Source organism: Neolamprologus multifasciatus, chromosome 19, assembly GCF_963576455.1.
Source record: "Neolamprologus multifasciatus chromosome 19, fNeoMul1.2, whole genome shotgun sequence".
NCBI lineage: Eukaryota > Metazoa > Chordata > Actinopteri > Cichliformes > Cichlidae > Neolamprologus > Neolamprologus multifasciatus.
The window spans coordinates 3,119,914-3,139,638 of NC_140457.1; the positions used below are offsets into that span (position 1 = coordinate 3,119,914).

The following is a 19,725-nucleotide window of genomic DNA, read 5'->3' on the forward strand; positions in this document are numbered from 1 at the left end:
AAGAAAAAAGTACTATACCATTACTCAGCAAAGCAACAATTTCTCTGACTGGGTGGATCTCTAACTGCCTGAAATATGATTGTGAATTATGAGCTTCTACCATCACTGACATTTTGTGGTAAATGTCATTATCTCCACCACACACATACAGTGTTGTGATCTCAGCAGCACATCTCCTCCTCGTGATGGCTTCCATATGTTGCAGGTTCACGACGGTGAAAAACACTAAAAGGAAAAAGAGGGAGGTCCTTTTTTAAAAATAAGAAAATCTGTGAAAAAAGTAAAGTTCATGATGGAAGGGGCTTGTGGAACAACTCAAAGTAACAGTTTTCTGCATAATTTTATCAGTCTCTCACATTTTTATGAAGGAATTTTACTCTACTCTTCTTAACATTGCTTCGGTTCATTGAGGTTTGCAATCACCACAGCATTTTAGTCAGGTCAGAACTTTGACTGGGCCCTAATTCCTTTCATTCCAATGTGTTTAAGCTTTAACTTTCGGACAGATGGCCTCATATCTGACTCTAGACTTTAGTACACAGAGGAGTTTGTTTTCAACTCAGAGACTCCGAGGTGCCCCGATCCTGTGGCTGTAAAACAAGTGCAAATCATCACATATTCACTCTTTTTTTTAGAGAGAGAAGTTCATACTTTTTTTTTTACTATTTTTCTAATTTTACTGTCATGACTTTTAACATTTAACTGAGGCCTAAAGAGTCTGAGATGTAGTGCTTGTGTAATGTCTCTCAGTACTACACCGTCTGACCTTTGGGTACATTTGTTGGGATTTCCTAACCTGGCAAAATTGTAGCATTATGTTAACAATGCATGAATGTGTCAGACCAGCAGGCTGCAAAAGCTTCTGCTCTTTTGCAGATGATCAGTTAACCAAGTAGATTTGATTACCTGGCTTCCACTTACCCTCCTAATTCCTTAAGAAACAGTGAGGTTTTTTTTTTATAGGACTGCAGAGAATCCCTAAGAAGAATTTTGTGACTCTAGGTTCTGCTTGATTTTTTAAAAATATCATTAAGATTAAGTCCAAGGTGATGTTTTTCCTCACCCAGAACTCTGATAACTCAACATCAGTGAAGAGTCCTTTATTGAACGACCTGTTCATAAAAGCAGTTTCTGTGTAGAAAAACTGCTTCTTGAGTCGGCAGCAGAACTTTGAATTTGACTGATTTCTCTAAAACTTAATGCCTTCTTTCAAGCAGCAATGCCTGCAGCTTACAATAAAACAGAATAGACCCACATATTTAAATAAGACAAAAAGTAAGCTGAAGTTAAAATAAAGGAAAAATTATTAAACTAAATTATTTTATTATTATATAATTTTTTAAAAAGGAAAATATTTAAAAATTTAAAAAATGTATTTAAATGTATATTTACAATAAAGGATATATATATATATATATATATATATATATATATATATATATATATATATATATATATATATATATATATATATGTATATATATATATATATATGTATATATATATATATATATGTATAAATATATATATATATATAAATATATATATATAAATAAATAAATAAATATATATATATATATAAAAATAAATAAATAAATAAATATATATATATATATATATATATATATATATATATATATATATAACTATTATTTCAACTGACAAATAAACAATGATAAGTACTTTTTTATGGTGACTGTGCCACCCCTGGAAACCTCCTGGAAACGCCCCTGCTTTTTACTGGGATCCTTAGCGACCGGACTCCCTCCACCTCCAACCCTCCCCGCTGATGACGTCACGCTTCAAATATTCCCGTAGCTTCTTCACGCCGTCCTCGTCACCATCACCACCCACCCAGCAGATAGATCCTGTGACGGGTCAGCCGTACGTGTGTAGCCTGGAAACGTCTCTGTTGTCTGGAAGGCGCCGCTGCTCTGGTCCGCTTTGCCGTGCAGACCCTGGAGGGAAGAAAAAGGCGTCTTCGGGATTGAGTGCGCAAAAAAGGGGGGAGGCGGATAAGAGCTAAGTCGGGCGTGGTAGCGGGGAAAACTCATCTTTGTGAGGAGAAACTTCAGAGCTGCAGCCACCATGTCGCTGTCGGTCCCGCAGAACGGAGTGAAGGCGGATAGCGAGCCCGTTATCGAGCTGTTTGTGAAGGTAAGACCGCAGGATAAGTTTTCCTCTTTCTCTGTCTCACTTGGCTGAACCCTCATCTGCGCATTGTGCTCTCACGCGCTTTATTTCTGCCTCGAAAGCGAGTAATGTTAGAGATTTGCACAAATAGTGTCTCCACGCAGGACGGCTGTATCTTTGCCATTGTGGCCATGTGGAGCCTGCAGTGTCACCAGCAGGGCGGATACGGCCATCTCCCACCTCTCCACCCCTCAGCGTGGGTGAAGATCAGCCTGCCGTGCTGAAAACTGGGCGCTAATTCTGCAACAAAAGCCCGGCAGCTGTGCTTCATAAGAGTCCACCCCACAGTGGGATACATGCTGCAGCTGCATTTTCGTGTTTGGGGCACTAAGTGGTAGATGGTATGAGAACTGACCCTGGTTCAGCTTTAAATAAGAGTGCAGGGTGTTTGATGTTTGCTTCACCAAAGCAACAAAGAGCCTGAAGGACAAACTGCTTCACCAGTTTGACACACAAAAGAAAGTGTGTGGCAGACAATGCTGTTGGTGCATTTTCATTAAAATTGTTTACCCTGGTGCAAAACCCTGGTGGAGGTGGTGGCGGTGGATGCCTGTTTTTTTTTTTTTTTCTTTCTTTGAGCCTGATGCTTCCCAGAGCGGGAAAATGGCACCAGGAAGAATAGAGGGAGAAGCACACTGGGACTGAAGGGGGCTGGGGTAGTGGGAGGAGGCTGTGGGGTAGTGAATTAGGTGGTGGAGTTTATGGGTGTTGGTACGTTAGGGTGTCACTGACCAAAACGGCAGGCTCGTAACAATAACAGTGGATGATTGCGGCTTTGAAAACACGATACATGCTACATATGAGAGCAATTACCCCCAATAAGCCCAATTTATAAAGGGATCCCCATCTACGAGAACCACCTTCATTAGATCATATCAGTTGGATGCAGTACAAACCCCGCCTCCGTCCTGTTTGTGGTGTTTTTGTAGACTCTGAGTTTAAAGAGGAGGAAAACTACAGGAACAAACCGTCCAGTGCTGCTTCTACTACTGCATTTCACTGCCTACAGGAGAGGTTACATCATCCCGAGGCCTGGAAGGTTTGCACTTGTGGCCGGCTCTTCCCTCCCAACCCCTCCCTTTCTAGCCCGCGCAGCCAGAAGTTTCTTCATTGTGTATCTTCTGGACACGTCTGCGTGGAAGTGTGCTGGCGTTTCCCTTCGCTCCCTCTCACGTGGCTACGTGTTGCATGTACCAGAGTTTGACTTGTACACATCTATTATTCATGCAGCCGTTCTCACTGTGTTGCATTAAACACAGCCACGGGAGACAATGGCTGGCATGCAGGTTGCCATAGGCACATCGCTGTTAGCTGGGCCTCTGGGAACAGCTGATAACAAAGTGTGTGTGTGTGTGTGCTCCACACACAGCTGTCAGATCTGTTAGGCCTCTGCCACATATCAAAGCTGACTAATTATGCTTCCATAACGTCAGTTGCCACAGTGTCCGTGTCTATAGATTGAGAGGCGTCGACACTGTTTACTCATTAAAAGCAGCTGGCTCACCCAGTTCAGAGACTGTTCGATTATCTTGCAGCTTTTTACCACCAGTGTTTATAGCAACAGTTGTCAAACTGCTATGGGAACACTTGCAGTGGGCTCGTCGAGGGCGGGGAGGTGAAGCTCGTGTTGTCTCTGTTTATTGCTCTGTCACATCAGCACAATGTGATGACTTTGTAAGTGGGAGGATCGACCCTTGACCTCATCACAGCTCAGCAGATTAGATATTGTTTTTGATCATGAGTAGCTGTTGGGCTGTGGAGGGTGACTTCCTAGCATCCACCCAACACATTGGAAAACTAAATGAGGTGTTGTAATTAAACGGGAGAGTAAAGCCCGTATCTATCTTTTGTTTTTGTATTATTTGTTTGAAATTGTTCCTCTTAATCATGACATCATCCAGACTTGGGAGCACATTAGACTGCTTTGATCTAAGCGCAGAGCATTGCAGATCAGTGTTTTGTGGTAATTCGTGGATGTCTGCTACAAAGTGTCAAAATATGTCAATCAGGAATGTATGAACCTCTTTGAAGCTCCCCACTGCAGGCATCATCTTTGGTAACCATGTCCAGTTTCTTTTGATGTTTTAGGTAGGGATGCAACGATACCAATTTTTTCAAACCGATACGATACCAATACTTGGATCTGAGTACTTGCCGATACCGATACTTCTACCACACACACACACACTGCCCGTGGATTTTCTCTTGACATTTTTCTTCGCTTTTCCAAAACCTGAGTTAAAGTTGGCTGTTCCACACTGCTGACATTTTGTTTAGCCTAGCTACAGCAGCCTCCAGTTTCTCTTTTTTATCTGGAGCCGCCAGTCTCACTCGTCTAACCCTGTGCCTGTTTTGCGCGGGATGTCCCCCTAGTGGCCAATCTAAAAAACTTCAACAGAAATGACAAGCCACCCTCTGACTAATAAAATAAGTTAGTATCGTTTCATGGTATCGGTTAACTTTTACGAGTATGAGTACACACACATTTTACAGTATTGGGCCCGATACCAGTATCGGCATCGGTGCATCCCTAGTTTTAGGTAATGGTGCTGTCTCCTGTCGGTCCCCTTTCCATGGTCACGCCAACTGTTGGACTTTTCTGTGAATAAACTAACCTCTGCTTAAATGTGATTGGTCAGTCGAGCTCGGGTTACAAATGTAACCTGAAAGATTCACACTTGCAACCTCTAAATCCTCACATTTAACACAATCATTCTGCTCTTCAACGGTTCTCACATCATTTCCTCGCCAACTTCATCTCCTTCTCTGACAATCAGCTCTCCCGCCCTGATGGCGTTCAGCTCCAACCCTTCTGCTGGTTTTGGGGGCTCTAACCTTCCAAATTCAACCTTCAGCCTCACTTCTCCATCAAGTCTTCTCATTGTCCAGAGGAGAAGTTTAAAAAACGCAACATTTAAGATCGTAAGAGCAGCACGAGAAGCACTCGAGAGACTCTAAGGAGCTTAGAAAGAAAAGTGTCTGGACTTCTTTAAGTTGCTTCAAGATGTTTCACAGATACACTCGACACAGAGAAACTTATTTCCTCTCCGTATCAAGCTAAAGGCACAAGAGTGATGCAACCAAGGGTTAGCCCACAGACCAGTTGCTTGAAACGTTAGAAAACTAATCAGCCACATTTCCAAAAAGTGGAAGAAGCTTCCAGGTCTCAGGTTTTTTTCACCTGCATTTTATTTAATGGTCACGAATGAGCATTATACCTGCCAGCATTGTAGCTATAATCCTATCTTCTGTTTATGGTTATTCCACATGTTTTTGGTGCTGCCACCTGGTGACAGGATGCAGCAACAGCATGTAAATGCAAAGCTGTGCCATGCTGGTTCTTTACATTCTTCATTGTTGGTTTTGTGTTCATAACTTGCACTCAAATTATTCTGTATGTTTTATTCAATTTTCCTTACGAAGATTCTCTGAATTAATTCGGGACATTGCATGCAAATGATTCTGCACCAGCATATGATCATGTGTGGATGACAGTGAGTGGAATATAGATGAGCCAAAGGAAACAAACAGCCTTTATCTCCACTTGTATTTGTGCGTCTGCTGGCTGAGACTGTGCCAGGGCCACACGACCGGTCGCAAAGCCTGACGCTGCTTCCAGCTCTCAGGCCGGCAGAGGTTGAAAACATGTTCAAGAAGTGCTTTTAGGTCTGGGTGGCAGACTGTTTACAATGGGAGCCGTGGAGATGACGGCCTACAAAGCCCAGAGAGGCGCTCACAGCTACGCGGCGCTTCTGTGCGGTCAAGGAGGCTAAAACGTCGTTAGCTCGGTCTGTAAAAGAGAACAATGACAGCTCGGGTTTAACTTCATCTTAACGCGCTGCACTCTGAGCTGTTTGCAGGCTTGGCCAAGATCGGCTCATCATGTTGTGCAATCAGTTGGAGCATGTGACGGTCAGATGCATGGCTCGTATACTGCGGCTCGTAACAATGCACTGCTCACCCAAAAGGTGTAACCATTAAAATGTCGGTCGTTTGAAAGGTTTAGTATCGCTACCCTCAGCAGCGAGGTTCCATTTATTGTTTGTTTCTTTTCAGCATAAAATAAACCGTTCCTTTGTCCCTCGGGTGGTATTCTAGGGAGCTAAGTGCTGTTTCTTTATAGGAAAATCAATAGAGCGCTTTATTTTTTGTGAGTAACGCTGCAGTCAGCATCTTGAGTTAGAGGACAGAGATTAATGGCTTGTTAGTGGTGTGGAGCTTGCTGAGCTGTGTGTCCTCGTTTCTGCACCGTGGACTTGCTTTTGCAGCACCTGGCCTGTCACAACTTCTTCTGTGTAACTGTCTGGTTGACTGACTCTCTGGCCACTGGCCTAATCGATCTGGCAGTGTGTTATTACACCAATCTGAACTGGGGCTTTGGAACCACTCAGAAGTTAATTTATGTTCTTGCCAGTGGACTATAACATGTGCTTAAGCAACACGGCCCTAGTTGTACCGAAATAAATGGCTCTTATGTAAAAGATGTTCAAATTTAAAAGCTTGAGTCATCTCATTGAGGGGCGGAAGAGCTTCTGTGCTGTTCAGTCAGGAAGCCGATGGCTAATAACGCACTTTTCAAAGACAGGAAATGAGGTCAGCACGGATTGGAGAACTTAAGGAATGGATCCAATCACTGAGTCATGTGTTATATTATTATTGTTAAGGCTGTAGCTCCTCTATTACCTTTATTTTCAGAGGTTGTGTGTGTGTGAACCCTTAAACTAAATGCACTACATCAGTACTGATTGGGATTACAGTCATTTGATGAAGGTGCATGCTTATTGCTGACTCGATGCTTTGCTTGTGGCAGACATTTATATATGTGGAAATGCTCAGTACTCATGCAAAGTCAGGCTTGTCCATGAGTGTTTTGCATGTTAGATTTTTATGACGGTGTAAAACAAAAACTGTCGATCATGCACCAGCTCGCCGGTGGGTCAGAGTGAATCCTGATGATGTGGCTGGTGTTTGTGTAGCCACAGTCTGGGCGTCTGCTGCCATATGTGTATGTGGCGTGTGTGGTAATGGCACACTAAGGATGTGTTGAAGCCAAAGGGTGCTTCGTAGCTGTCTAGACGGGGCTTTTGCCCTGAAGAAATCACTACAGGGTTCGGGGTTGCTTTGATTACAACACTGTGCAGGCAGACTTCAGTTTTGTGTCATTTCAAAGGAAAGTGTGAGGAGAAACGGGCGGGAACAACGCAAACATTTGGCTTTTGTGTTTGCGAACAAGAGCGCGCCTCCCTTTATGGTCAGTGAAGTGTTTGCAGAGGTGGGGTCGGGGCCAACCTGAGTATGCAGCTTATTGTTTGTATTAGACACTTGAAAAAACAGCGAGAAGTCAGTCGGTTCGTGCTCGTGTCCCACATTTACCGTCTGCTCTGCCTTCATTTTGGATCTGCATTACTCATCACTTCCACTCAGCCTGGAGAAACCTGACCCGGCTGCTGCTTATCTCCTCTGGTTATTGAGTAAACTTACATCATTGCCACAGCGAGAGTAAGCCTCTGTTAGACGTCAGCTTTCCACTGAATCTGACTGAACAGTAGGCCTGTGTCTCAGTGGAAGTCTTAAGTTTTCCCCTGAGTGATGTCAGCCTGAGTCACAGCCACAGAGAGGATGTTGCGATGTTTCCATGTCCCAGCCGAATCCGACTCCCCTGCACGCTCGGGCAGCCACCCTGTCTCAGGTTGGAGTGATTCAACCAAGAGGTCAAATCTGACTGGCTGATTTGGTCAGTGTGCCAGGAACCCTGAAACTTACTTCACATGTTGAATTATTGCTCATCTTCATTTCTTACTTTTTCTGACTTTCATCAAACGGCTGCTGAATTCAGATTGATTTATTTGGGCAGACTTTTGTTATCCATAATCTACTTTATGTTTTTATATCTTCTTTATGATCAGCTTGGTCTATAAAATGTCTCAGAAGTCCAAACACTGGATAGTTTATGTGTGTAAAAGTTTTATTTTATTCTTAAATAAAACTTGATAAAAATTAATTAAATCCTTTCCAAATAAATAAGAACATATTATTGTTTTTATTCCTTTTGGCGTCTTATTCATAGACGTCAGCTTATGAATAAGGCGGTGACATATACAGAGTCGGTTCATGTACAACTAGGAAAGTTTCTGGAGAAAATGCCACAGCAGAACTTCTGTATTTTCAGTTATTTTACATTGTTAAATATTAAAGTTGGCTGTGGTTCTTTAGCTGACCCTCACCCTGCCATGTCTGACAGCCTGACTCTGTTTAGCTTAATCGTTCAATGCCAGCGGAAGCTGACAAACAGCGGGCAGTTTTTGAGTCCGGCTTCTTTTAATCCTACCTTGGCCTATATGTGTGCGAGTGTGTGTCCAGCAAACAGGCAGAGGCGCTGCCGTGACGCTAGCAGGGCTGCCCACCCTCAAAAGGACATTCCTGCAGCGTGTCGAAGCAGCCGAGCTCTTCGTCAGTTCCTTATTCGGTCAAGTGTGGCTTGAACTCGCAGCCCAACCTATTTAGAACGTGAAGTGTGGGGAGGGGAAGGCGAGGGCCGCCACATTACTAAAATTAGGCGGTGAGCAGAGATTGGGAGGACTGGGCCCAGCGTGAACAGGATCATTGTCCTCAGCTGTTTACTGTAGAAGCTGTGATATCACACCGCTGCTGTAGAAAAGGAATGTCTGTCTTAGATAATGATGAGAGCCTTTCTGTGAGTGAGAGAAAGGTGTGGGGAGCACATTGAGCAACTCTTTATGTGCCAGGTTGTAAAGTGTTATTGGACTGCAGTGGATAAAAGGATACCTTGCATCCCAGTTAAAAGTACAGACATCTTTAAGAGCTCAGATGGTAATGAAACGTTCAGGAATCCATCACTGCTGAGATCTGTTGGACACTAACAGGTTCCTGACTGGCTTAGTGATTTAAATATGACACACAACAGGCGATGGATGAAGTTGGACGTTGTCTCTACGGATACTGCGTGTGACTTTAGATGATTTGAAACCATTAATCAGATTCTTAAGTAAACGAAATGCATTTTAAACGTTTGAGTGGATTTTTAAACTGCACACAGACTCGACTTTGTTATGTTATAGTTTCAGGTGTGCAGGTCTGCTAGAGTGAGAGGCTTCGTGGAGATCTTTAAATGCCTTCTAATTTTTAATTTAATTATTTTTTGTGATCATGAGGGTATGGAAATTGTTGGGATCAGTGTTGGTCAAGTTACTTGAAAAAAGTAATCAGTAACTAATTACTGATTACTTCCCCCCCAAAAGTAATCCCGTTACTTTACTGATTACTTATTTTCAAAAGTAATTCATTACTTAGTTACTTAGCTACTTTTTAAAAACACGATTTACAACCTGAATAGGTGATAAAGTGATAGATCTTTCAGCCCAATTCTACTTTTTCTGCATAATCATCATACAAAATGTAATCAAATGGAAAAGTCTCTTTTTAAAACTTGTTTTATTAGTTTTAATCTTTTAACTTTATGCATCAAGCAAACATTTAATTATCTGCAATATTCTCTGACTGGAAGAAATTTGTTTAATATTTAAACCTATTTTCTGCACATTCCAGCACATAAAATAAAATATTTTGTGTGTTTACACTCAGTCTTTCAAATAGATGCAAGTAAAACACAGCAGAAAATAAATAAAGTCAAAGACTAGCGGTCCTGTTGCTCTATTTTCACCTGTAAAGCAGGAGTGGGGTAGGCGGAGGGTTACCCTGGTGCAGGTGTGCAGCGGTCAGTGGAAGAATCCGCGAGTTTCTCTGTGAGTTTCCCATTACGTCGTAGCTACTCGGTGCTTGTTTAGGGGTTTTTTTCTTCGCTGTAAAAAGAAGTTTTCTTCCCACGCACAACGGACACTAATGTTTTTGTCACTTTTTATGGAATCAAACTCAAAGTAAGGTCAGTACTTCCACGCTTTAAACGCTGCACGCTCATACTCTCTCTGCACTCGATATATGATCCATTGTTGATCTGCACACAGCTGTTGTCACCAACGTCGCACTCGCTTACGTCACTGTCATGAGACATTCTCGCAAAAAAATCACAGTTTTAGTAACGTAGTAACGCAGCGTTCCTACGGGAAAGTAACGGTAATCTAATTACCGTTTTTGCCATAGTAATCCCTTACTTGACTCGTTACTTGAAAAAAGTAATCAGATTACAAGTAACGCGTTTCTGCCCATCTCTGGTTGGGATTAAAAACCGTATTTACAAGAGGAGGATACTACACTGCACAGCCATGCAGGGGTCTCAACTGAGTGTTATCCCCACTTTAAGGTGGATGAAAGCCTCACAACCCAGCGTGGTTCTGCAGTGCTTTGATGTTGGAAATGAAGGATGTTGAAAAGTAATTTCCACCTTACTTGATTCGATCTCCTGGGGTGCAGCCCAGGCTAGTGACGGGTGGCTGTGTAGCATCTGAGAGCCAACAGTGAGCTGGCGTTGTACAATAATACATACAGAAACACGACACTTTGCTAATATCCCCGCCGACACCTGGCAAGGGAAGTAATGTTGAACCATCCAATAGGAAAAACCGTCAATGAGGAAGTGATGAGCGGTGTGACCTCAGCGCGCTCGAGACGAGTTGGCTGCTTGTCATGGCCCTTCCAGTGTCTCCAAGGAAGTCCTGGCCTACTCCTGCTGGTAATTGGCTGACACGAGAAGGTCATCAGCTGATGCAGCTCACCTGGGCTTTCCAGGCTATAAAAGATGACTCTTTGATTTAACAGAAACTGGCGTGCACTCCCTCCGTGTCACACACTTGGAGCCAGTTTGTGCCGGTTGTCCTGGGAACCGCTGCCTGCATTCCTTTGTGTTTTGTTCTAAACATCGGTTTGGTCAACTTGGAATTCTTTTGCTGGCAAGGAAAACTTGAGCTTGTGGGAGTGGCTGGTAGAAAGGACCACTTTGTGTGTTGTCGTCTTGTTACTTTGACTTGTGTTTTGGCTTTTTTGTTACATCACTGGCTCCACGAAGAAAGGGGAAGTGATAAGAGGTATGGAGAAGGCCCACCCAGACCCACCCTCGATGTACTCATCGATGCGTCACACTGTCCTGAACTCCGAGATAACATCCAAGATTAAACATGACTCACACCCTTCATCAAGCAGCTGTGTGTTTAAATAAACAAGCATCTGCTGACTTACCCTCCACTGAGCCTAAAATAAAGCTGGAGAGCCTGTTGGCAGCAGTCAGCTGTTGCTGCTGTGGGCCAGACGTTATTACAGCAGATTTTCATTTGTGTGAATCTGTGTACTTCTTGTAAAATGTGCTTCTTTCCAAACTCGTGAGCTTTGCCTTCTAAAGATTTTCTCCCCTAACTACAGAGTTTTATTGCCTTTTTTTGCCTGCTAGCTGATGACGTACCCGGCGATCTACAAACAGAAAGTGCTTTGTGTTGAAGCCCTTTCCTGAATGTCACACCTTAATAGAGGCCTTCTGGAAAGTGTCCGTTGGGCCCATAGGCTCCATATTAGAAGAAATCCTTTCTGGATTTATTTCGGCTATTTTAAAAGCAGAAGTGCTTAAAATGTCACATGTTACAGTTCATTTAGTGCCTGGCAGCTTCCCAAGGAGCACGTCGGAAATGCAGCTCCGCCGGCATCACTGCTTAAACTAAACAAAGCGCCATCTTCGGCGGGAGGAACAGGACATTTCTGGAATAGTTTCTCCCTCCTCTCCGAATGCCCAACCCCCCCTCTGACTCCATAGAGGGGCCCAGGATAAGGGGTAAAGGATAAAGAGGGAAGAGAAGGAGGAGGAAGAAACAAGAGGGCCAAAAAGCACACTGAAGCTTACTATCTTTCCTCTTCGTCACGCTTTAAGCAGCCGTTACCACTTGTTCTCCCTCCTGTTGGTTAGCACCACATGATCCCAGTTTCCTTCTGGTTTCCTGTAATCTCTGTCTCGGTGTCTGCAGCCTGCTCTGCTGCAGAGTCCAGAGAGTAGGAGTCTGAATGCCCAGAACCTGAAATCGGTTGAGACAGGAAGAAAAAATGAAATGTCTTTGTCAGCTGCTGTGGCCTCCTGTCTCCCCACTCGACCTGCAGGACTCTGATGAACTCTCCTTGAAAGCGGTTCACTGAGTGGACGTGCAGTAACGTCTTTACAAATGACATTCAACAGTGTATTTGCATTTTATCACCACCAAAAGAGAGCCGGCTGCAGACCGCACACCTGTGCATTGTAATCCGTTTCACAATGCATGCATCGCTTTCCATGTCATACGTTCTGGCCATTGCCATGGGAACAGTTGCTGTGCTGCGTTACCGCCCTTGATGCAGACCTGAATGCTTCTCTGTAGGTGTAGCGCTGCGGGGAAAATGGAGTAATCATCCCATTGATGTCTTTCTGATCCCCTTAGGTTCAGCTAATGCTAGTCCAGCGCCTCAGGGCTAAAGCCTTATTTTGGAATTGAATCGTGTGATGTGAAAAGGGGACTTTCATTTGCTAAACAATGGCAGTGATCTAATCCGAGCTTTTCAGAAATTGAATTCAGAGAGGGAGAGGACAGTGGCAGTACAATGGGAGCCAGCAGGCAGATCAAACAGAGCCGTCTCGCTGGGCGTCACACAGAGGACAACAGTAGCAGCAAGGAGCTGCTGCACTGACTGAACCCTGCACAACAAAGTGTCCTATTGACGACCTGCATGTCTGACATTAACAAATATATATTTGTAAAGTTAAAAATCATTTGAATCTCATGTTTATTCAGCACTCTTTTGCAAATCGGTGGTATTTATGTGCGATTTGTATATCTTTTGCATTATTTGGTGTAGCAGACGCCTCTGTGCAGGTGGGAAAAGGCTGAAAAGGACGAAAGAAGCAAAGCGAGTGACGTCAGACGAGGCAGACAACAAAAAATAAATGACATTCGGCTTATTCAGAGGCTCTGCTACAGTCATCCACTGAACGAATGAGTGAATTCCAGAATGCCAGGGTTTCAATGACCTCCATGTATGTCCTTGTTAACAGAATAGCTTGGCAGGGTTGGTCACCACAGAGCGCACGAGCTGGATGATGGAGGTTGTTGTGAATATTGAAGAGGAAGTACAAAGAAAATGCCGTTTTTCTCAATGCATGGTTTTAAAAATGACGATTAAGAAAAGAAAGTGTTCTTTAGGACACCGCGTAAAACTCTTAATCACATGAAACGCTTACTCTGCCTTCTGATGTGGAGTCCAGATGATATTTGTGCCCATGTGGTGTAAAACTAATAAAACAGCCTGCTGTGTGTGTTTGTGCGCAGATTAATTTGCTGCATTATTCCCTAGTTTTACAGTACTTAAGCTGAACTGATATTGATTTGTTTTTTTTTTAAACGGATTAAATTTAATATCCAAATAGCGTCTTTACCGCGCTCCTTCCCATCGCTAAACGATGAGTGTGCGTCATTCATTTGGAGCGCACACCACTTCCATTGATCACGTTCCCCGCACAACTCGGCCTTGTTTTTGTGCAGTCTGGCTAAGAAGGAAGCACACGGCTATCTGAGCCTTAATCACTCTACAAGTTTCCTGTTGCTCTCAGGCTGTGGTTCTCCAAATGTTAGGGGGAAGTGTGCAGACGCCTTTAAAGGCAAGGGAGTCTGTTCTTCAGTCTTTCCCTCCTGCTCGAGTCTGAAAGAGTCATTGTGTGAAACGGGCCCCTGTGGGCGAGCGCAGCAAAGCGCCCGGGTTGTGCAGTACAGCTGAAATCTCTATCAAGGTTATCAGGACCTGTTTGTGTTTTGGACTAAACATTAAGCAAAGTGCTGTCGGCCATGGGAACCAGTCATAGGTGCTTTTAGATCTTTGTCTGCTAGATTGGGTTGTATGACAGTGGTAATTAAATGTGAGATGCTTCCACCCATCTTTTGTGTACTCAGTTCTCAGGACTGGTACCTGGAATATGTTCCTATGGTTAATCCTGCTCCTCTGTTTGTGTGTTTGTTGAAGGCAGGAAGTGATGGCGAGAGCATTGGGAACTGCCCCTTCTCCCAGAGACTCTTCATGATTCTGTGGCTGAAAGGAGTCGTCTTCAACGTCACTACTGTGGATCTAAAGAGGTGAGCGCTGTTCTCTTTCCTCTATAATCATCTGTTCCAACACTTTTCCTTCTTTGTTAGCCTGCTGGAGCGTTCCTGGGCGTTTCCCAGTGTACTGCTTTGATCCAGCCCCACCTCTGACACACTCGCTGCTTCCCCACTGCTTATTTGGTTTTCCCATGACCCCTTCCCAGGCCAGGGAAAATTGGGGGAAACTAAACATTCAGACTCTGGAGAGGTTATTTTAAGATTCTTGACTCTGCTCACTTCCTGCCTAGAATTTGTTGGGCAACTGTCTTTTTTTTTATTTTTATTTATTTTTTTTTTAAACCACTGGGATCAGTGATCCCAGTGGTTTGCAAGCCGACACACTTTCACATGTGGATTCCAGTACTAGGAGCTCCAAACAGACTACGTTTCCGTCTGTATGATTCATCTAAATACTCCCTAAATGTTTATCCACTTGTTAGGCCTGATTATTTTGAGCTGTATCCACCAGTCAGATGGACGCCTGGTTTCTGCAGTCGCTCTTTATGTGTCTTTAGATTGTTAAGATTACCGACACTGGTTTCCACAGTGTCGTTCATCCTTTGTAGCAACAGCAGAGATGCATTTGATAAAAGTGTTTCCTTTGTTTTGTTTTTTTAGACCGCTCACAGGAGGAAAGTGAGAGCCATTTGACTAGTGGCTTAATTTTCACACATGCCTTGACGTTCAGGATGAGTGCATGGGTTTGGGTATTTTGCATATATTTTCCTCCCGGGTAGAAAGTCTCTGTGTGAGGCAGCGAATAACCTCCACTGCTTTTGCTGTAACTGGCCAAAGGCTATATATGCTGCAGGTAGCAGCCAGTTAATCAAATGCATTTGAGTAACTGATCATCAGGAAGTGTGAGCACTGCTATAAAAGCTGAATTTTGTCAGTTTGCTGGTCTGTTAACAGGATGTCAAGAAGGAACAACATCAGTAATCTCAGAGAAGCAACTGCTGCTGCTCATCAGTCTGTGAAAGAATGTGCCCATCATTCTGCAGTGAGAGAGATTATTCACAAGTCGCAAACATTCAACACAGCTGTGAATCCTCACAGCTGTGGGTGTCCCAGCATACCGACCCCGTCAGACTGTGCAGTGCTGAGGGGAAAAGTGCAAGAACTGCAGGGAAACTGCAAAAAAAAAAAATCCCACGAGCTGCAGCTTGGACTTCCTGACTTGGTGTCAGTCTGCATGTGTTCAAAGTTAGGAAAAACTGCAAAGTGTGGCCCCTTTGGGAGGGTTGTTGGGAGTAGGGCAGGGCAATTTGGCCAAAAATATTTATCACGATATATATTTGAAAATTTGCAATAACGATTTAACTGAAGCAAAACAAAATACTTTACAACTTTGGTGGGTTTTTTGCACTAACAATGTATTTTCACTTAAACAAGCAGCTGTTTTTTATGTGCATTAAAGTAATATACAAATGTAACAGTGCAAATGCAAATTCTTTGCTGACAGTTTAACCAAAAGGCATTTCCAGTGGAAACTGGCCGACATATCCTCAGCATAACCATGTATAATATCCACAAAACTTAAAAAGAGGTCATACACACACATAGGGCTGCCACGATTAGTCGACTAGTCACGATTACGTCGACGATCAAAATCGTCAACGACTGATTTAATAGTCGACGCGTCGTTTGAAGCTTTGTAAGATCCCAAAAGACGCAGGAAGAAGTAGTAGGATTTAAGAGTGTAATAACGGACTGAAACAGAAGATGGCAGCACTGCATGTACAAGGACGCCAGCTGCTGTTAAACCAGGAAGAAGAAGAAGTAGCTCTGTCCCAGAATTCATAGCGCAGCCCAGCTCAGTTTCCAACAATGGCGGCAGCTACTTAGTTTTAATATTACTCTTATTATTCTTTCTGGGTCACAAAATAAACGTTTAACATATTTTCAGGTGAGAATGTAGCTGTGTAAACCTCAAATATCTGCTCAGTTTATCAAGACACCACATATTTTCAAAAGCGATCCGACGTTTTCGGAGACGTCTGTTACCCACTAGCTCGATAGCTAGCCGGGGGCTAGGCTAACTAGAGCCCGTGAGAACACCAGATAATCGTTTTCAAACCCACCGCCCTCTTTCGCTACTCAGGTTAAACATGATATATAAGTCACTTAGATAACTTCAAAATGTTATTGTTCGGCTTTTTTCAGTATTTTATTTGTTCCTGAGTAAATCGGCTGAGTTTATTAAACTTCACCGAAACAATCTGCACATTTAATTAAATTTAATAAACTATCATCTTGTCTTTATTTTTAGTTAGCACATACCTTAAACACTTAAAGTTGTAATCTAATGATAGTTATATAAGAGCAGATGCTGCTGGTGCAAAAAGCTGTACGTTTTATGTCCAATTGATGCATGATCTGATTAGTCGACTAATCGCAAAAATAATCGCATGCGTGTTTTACCCATATTCTATCGCGATATTTCATTTTCTTATCGTTGCCTTACATTATACCTATATTACCGTGAACAGTATGATATGGCCAGCCCTAGTTGGGAGAAAGCCTCCTCTCTCGGTTTGGGTTTGCGAAGCTGCATCTGAACAAAGCAGAAGACTGATTCTGTAAGTTACTGAATGGTGGGGTGTGATCTCACACACTTTCTGCGGTTCGTCTGGTTTTTGTTGAATAGGTAACAACACAGCATGACGTGCCATGTGTTTTTCTCATTTTAAAACCTGCAAAGAACCTGATTATTTTTATTTATTGTAATTAAAAATGGGACTAGTTTCATGGCTGTACTACAGATTCTGGTGTAATTTTGTTTCAACAGTAAAATGGCAAATATGGTGTTTTATATCTTCTTGTCGTCTTTCAAGGCTCTCCTGTTTTTCTGTGATTTGAGGCAGTTCCTTCCTCACTCCTCGGTGATAATCGGTGGGCATGTCACTTCCCCCTGACATGCCAAAGAGTTGAAGTAATTTCCCCTTTTTTCTGCCCTTAAATGGTTTGTCCCAAAGCTCGCCATCATTACGGGCATGGACTCAAAAAACCTGCACTGTTGGATGAATGATGTTGATGGTATTATTAATATCAGCCACAGTGTTTAGACTGTCCCCACAAACCCATCAGCAGCTGAGTCACTGCTGTTTTGTTGTTTTTATACTGAAGACTCATTCAGCACATGCTCATTGCTGTTTGTGTGTCAGCCTCATCTGCCTGCCAGAGACATCTGGCACGAAATGTGCTGGTTTGAAGGCCACAGAGAAAAAAGGGGACACAAACAGACTCAGCACAGCGGCTCCAGCTGGAGGAGGAGGAGGGTTGTAGAGGTCTGAAAAAACACGCATCAGAAACGCAGCCCGTTAAATATTTGAACTTAAAGTAATTACACAGTATATTATACACACAGTATTAAGTCAAATCTCTGGTTCCTTTTGTGGGGATAAAAGCAGATTTTACATGTTAGAAACAAGCTCCAGGGTTGGTTCTGCCTTCATCTGCCCACTGACATTTCTCCACTCCGTGTCCCAGGAAGCCCGCAGACCTCCAGAACCTGGCCCCCGGCACGCACCCGCCCTTCATCACCTTCAACGGCGAGGTCAAAACTGACGTCAACAAGATCGAGGAGTTTCTTGAGGACGTTCTCTCCCCGCCCAAGTGAGTGCTTTCTGTTTCAAACTCCTGCGATGACTGCTCGCCACACCTAGACACCAAACACCCCCCACTTACGATTAACTGCACCACGAGCAGTTAATTGCACAGCCTTTTGTTGATCGTAAATGACGATTAAATAAAGTTTTGCGGTATTTATTTTATTGTCAACACATTTTATGAGCCTTCCACTTATATTGTCAGTGTCTGTCAGTAGTAAACGGGGCTTTTATTGAGCTGTTCTTTGCACATTTTTATTTTCTAATGATGTCTGCACAGAGAAAATGTAAAATAACAGCAGCATATGTGTTTATTTTGCAGGTACATCAAGCTTGGTGCAAGACATCCAGAGTCAAACACCGCTGGCATGGACATCTTTGCCAAGTTTTCTGCATACATCAAGAACTCCAAACCAGATGGGAACGAGGGTAAGTCTTTACGCGCATGCACGCGGGAAGGTGCAGGACTTCAGTGTGCTTTACAGGTTGCTAGGTGACACTGGTAGCCCCGCCTGGATTGGTGGATTATAGCCCGACTCGGGAACACACGGCGCTTTTGTTCTGCTGCCTCCTCCTGTCCTTTCGCTCCCAGTCTCACCTGGAACTTTCTAGAAAAGTGCACAGCCATGATCCAGAGAGCGAACTGGTGCTCATAACCTCACCCTCGTTCCAGATTTACGTAGCCCACAGTCTGTAAACGACTATCAGAAATGTAATATATTATTGGAATAATGTGAAGAAAAGTAGTCTATTGTCTTTGAAATCCCGTTGTGTCCTTCTTTGGGGGGAAATGTGGGAGTATGATGTTTTGGAATGTAAAAAAACAGACTTATCATATCATGTTTTAGTTGGCTGATCTCCACTCTGAGAAAATATCAAACCACAGTGAGCTGGATGTGAAAGCCAAGGCTATGTCAACAGAGTTAGAGAGTGAATGTCATGGTTCAGTGATAAGTTACGGGTTAGATCTACTGTCAAACCACTACACCTAATATGTGTTCATTCATGACATGCTTTCTATTTGTGGAATGAATTGTTTGGTATCTGTAGATGGGTGGAGTATGAGGACAAACTATCACCTGTGCATTCCTGTTGAGATGCCATTTGAACTTATAAAAGCCCTCTCCTGTTTATAAAGTGGTCTCTGTGTGCGTCTCTTGATGAAATGCTGCCACCGTGTGGTTGCTCTGCGGTAACCGTCTCCTTCTGTGCAGCTCTAGAGCGCGGGCTGCTGAAGACCCTGCAGAAGCTGGACGAGTATCTTCACTCGCCGCTGCCCGATGAGATCGATCACAACAGCATAGAAGACGTCAAAGTTTCTAACCGCAAGTTCTTGGACGGGGACGAAATGACCCTGGCTGACTGTAACCTGCTGCCCAAACTGCATATAGTTAAGGTGAGTCGTGAAACACACCTGCAGGCGTTGGCATTAAACCACCAAATCAGATGTTTTTTTTTAAGAAGAGCGTACAAGCTGTACTTGAGGAAACTCTTTCCTCATGCTGCACCTGCAAGGAAGGGACTGGCTTCAATTACTGGAATAAATGAAAATGGTTCTTGTGTAATTCTCAGGCTAATAATCTGAATACAGGAGAACACCTGCGTGCATGCTCGGGCTGGTCGGATAGAAACGGCTCGTTGTTCGGAGCTGAAGCTTTTGGAAATAAACTTAAAGGTCCTAATATATCTGTACAGGGCAGTTAATTTTCTTAGTTTGCGATCCTTTTAGAAATTAATTTTCAAGAAAATACTAAAAGCATTTTCCCACAGGTTATATATTAAAATGCTTTAGCAAATATTGGCGCATCATCAGAAGTTGTGCCATTGCCACTCTATGCGTTCTGTTCACTGCTCTGCTTCAAAAA

The 19,725-nt window shown here is 43.3% G+C and overlaps 1 protein-coding gene across 1 annotated transcript in view; it reads left to right on the plus strand.

Moving 5' to 3' along the window:
* Nucleotides 1-1,811: 1,811 nt before the first annotated feature.
* Nucleotides 1,812-19,725, plus strand: part of clic4 (CLIC family member 4) — a 70,384-nt gene continuing 52,470 nt past the window's right edge. Inside the window, exons 1-5 of the mRNA XM_085142707.1 lie at nucleotides 1,812-2,157; nucleotides 14,134-14,243; nucleotides 17,742-17,867; nucleotides 18,183-18,289; nucleotides 19,075-19,256. Coding sequence (XP_084998833.1) covers nucleotides 2,089-2,157; nucleotides 14,134-14,243; nucleotides 17,742-17,867; nucleotides 18,183-18,289; nucleotides 19,075-19,256 — 594 coding nt within the window. The 5' untranslated portion in view covers nucleotides 1,812-2,088. The remainder of the gene's footprint in view (nucleotides 2,158-14,133; nucleotides 14,244-17,741; nucleotides 17,868-18,182; nucleotides 18,290-19,074; nucleotides 19,257-19,725) is intronic.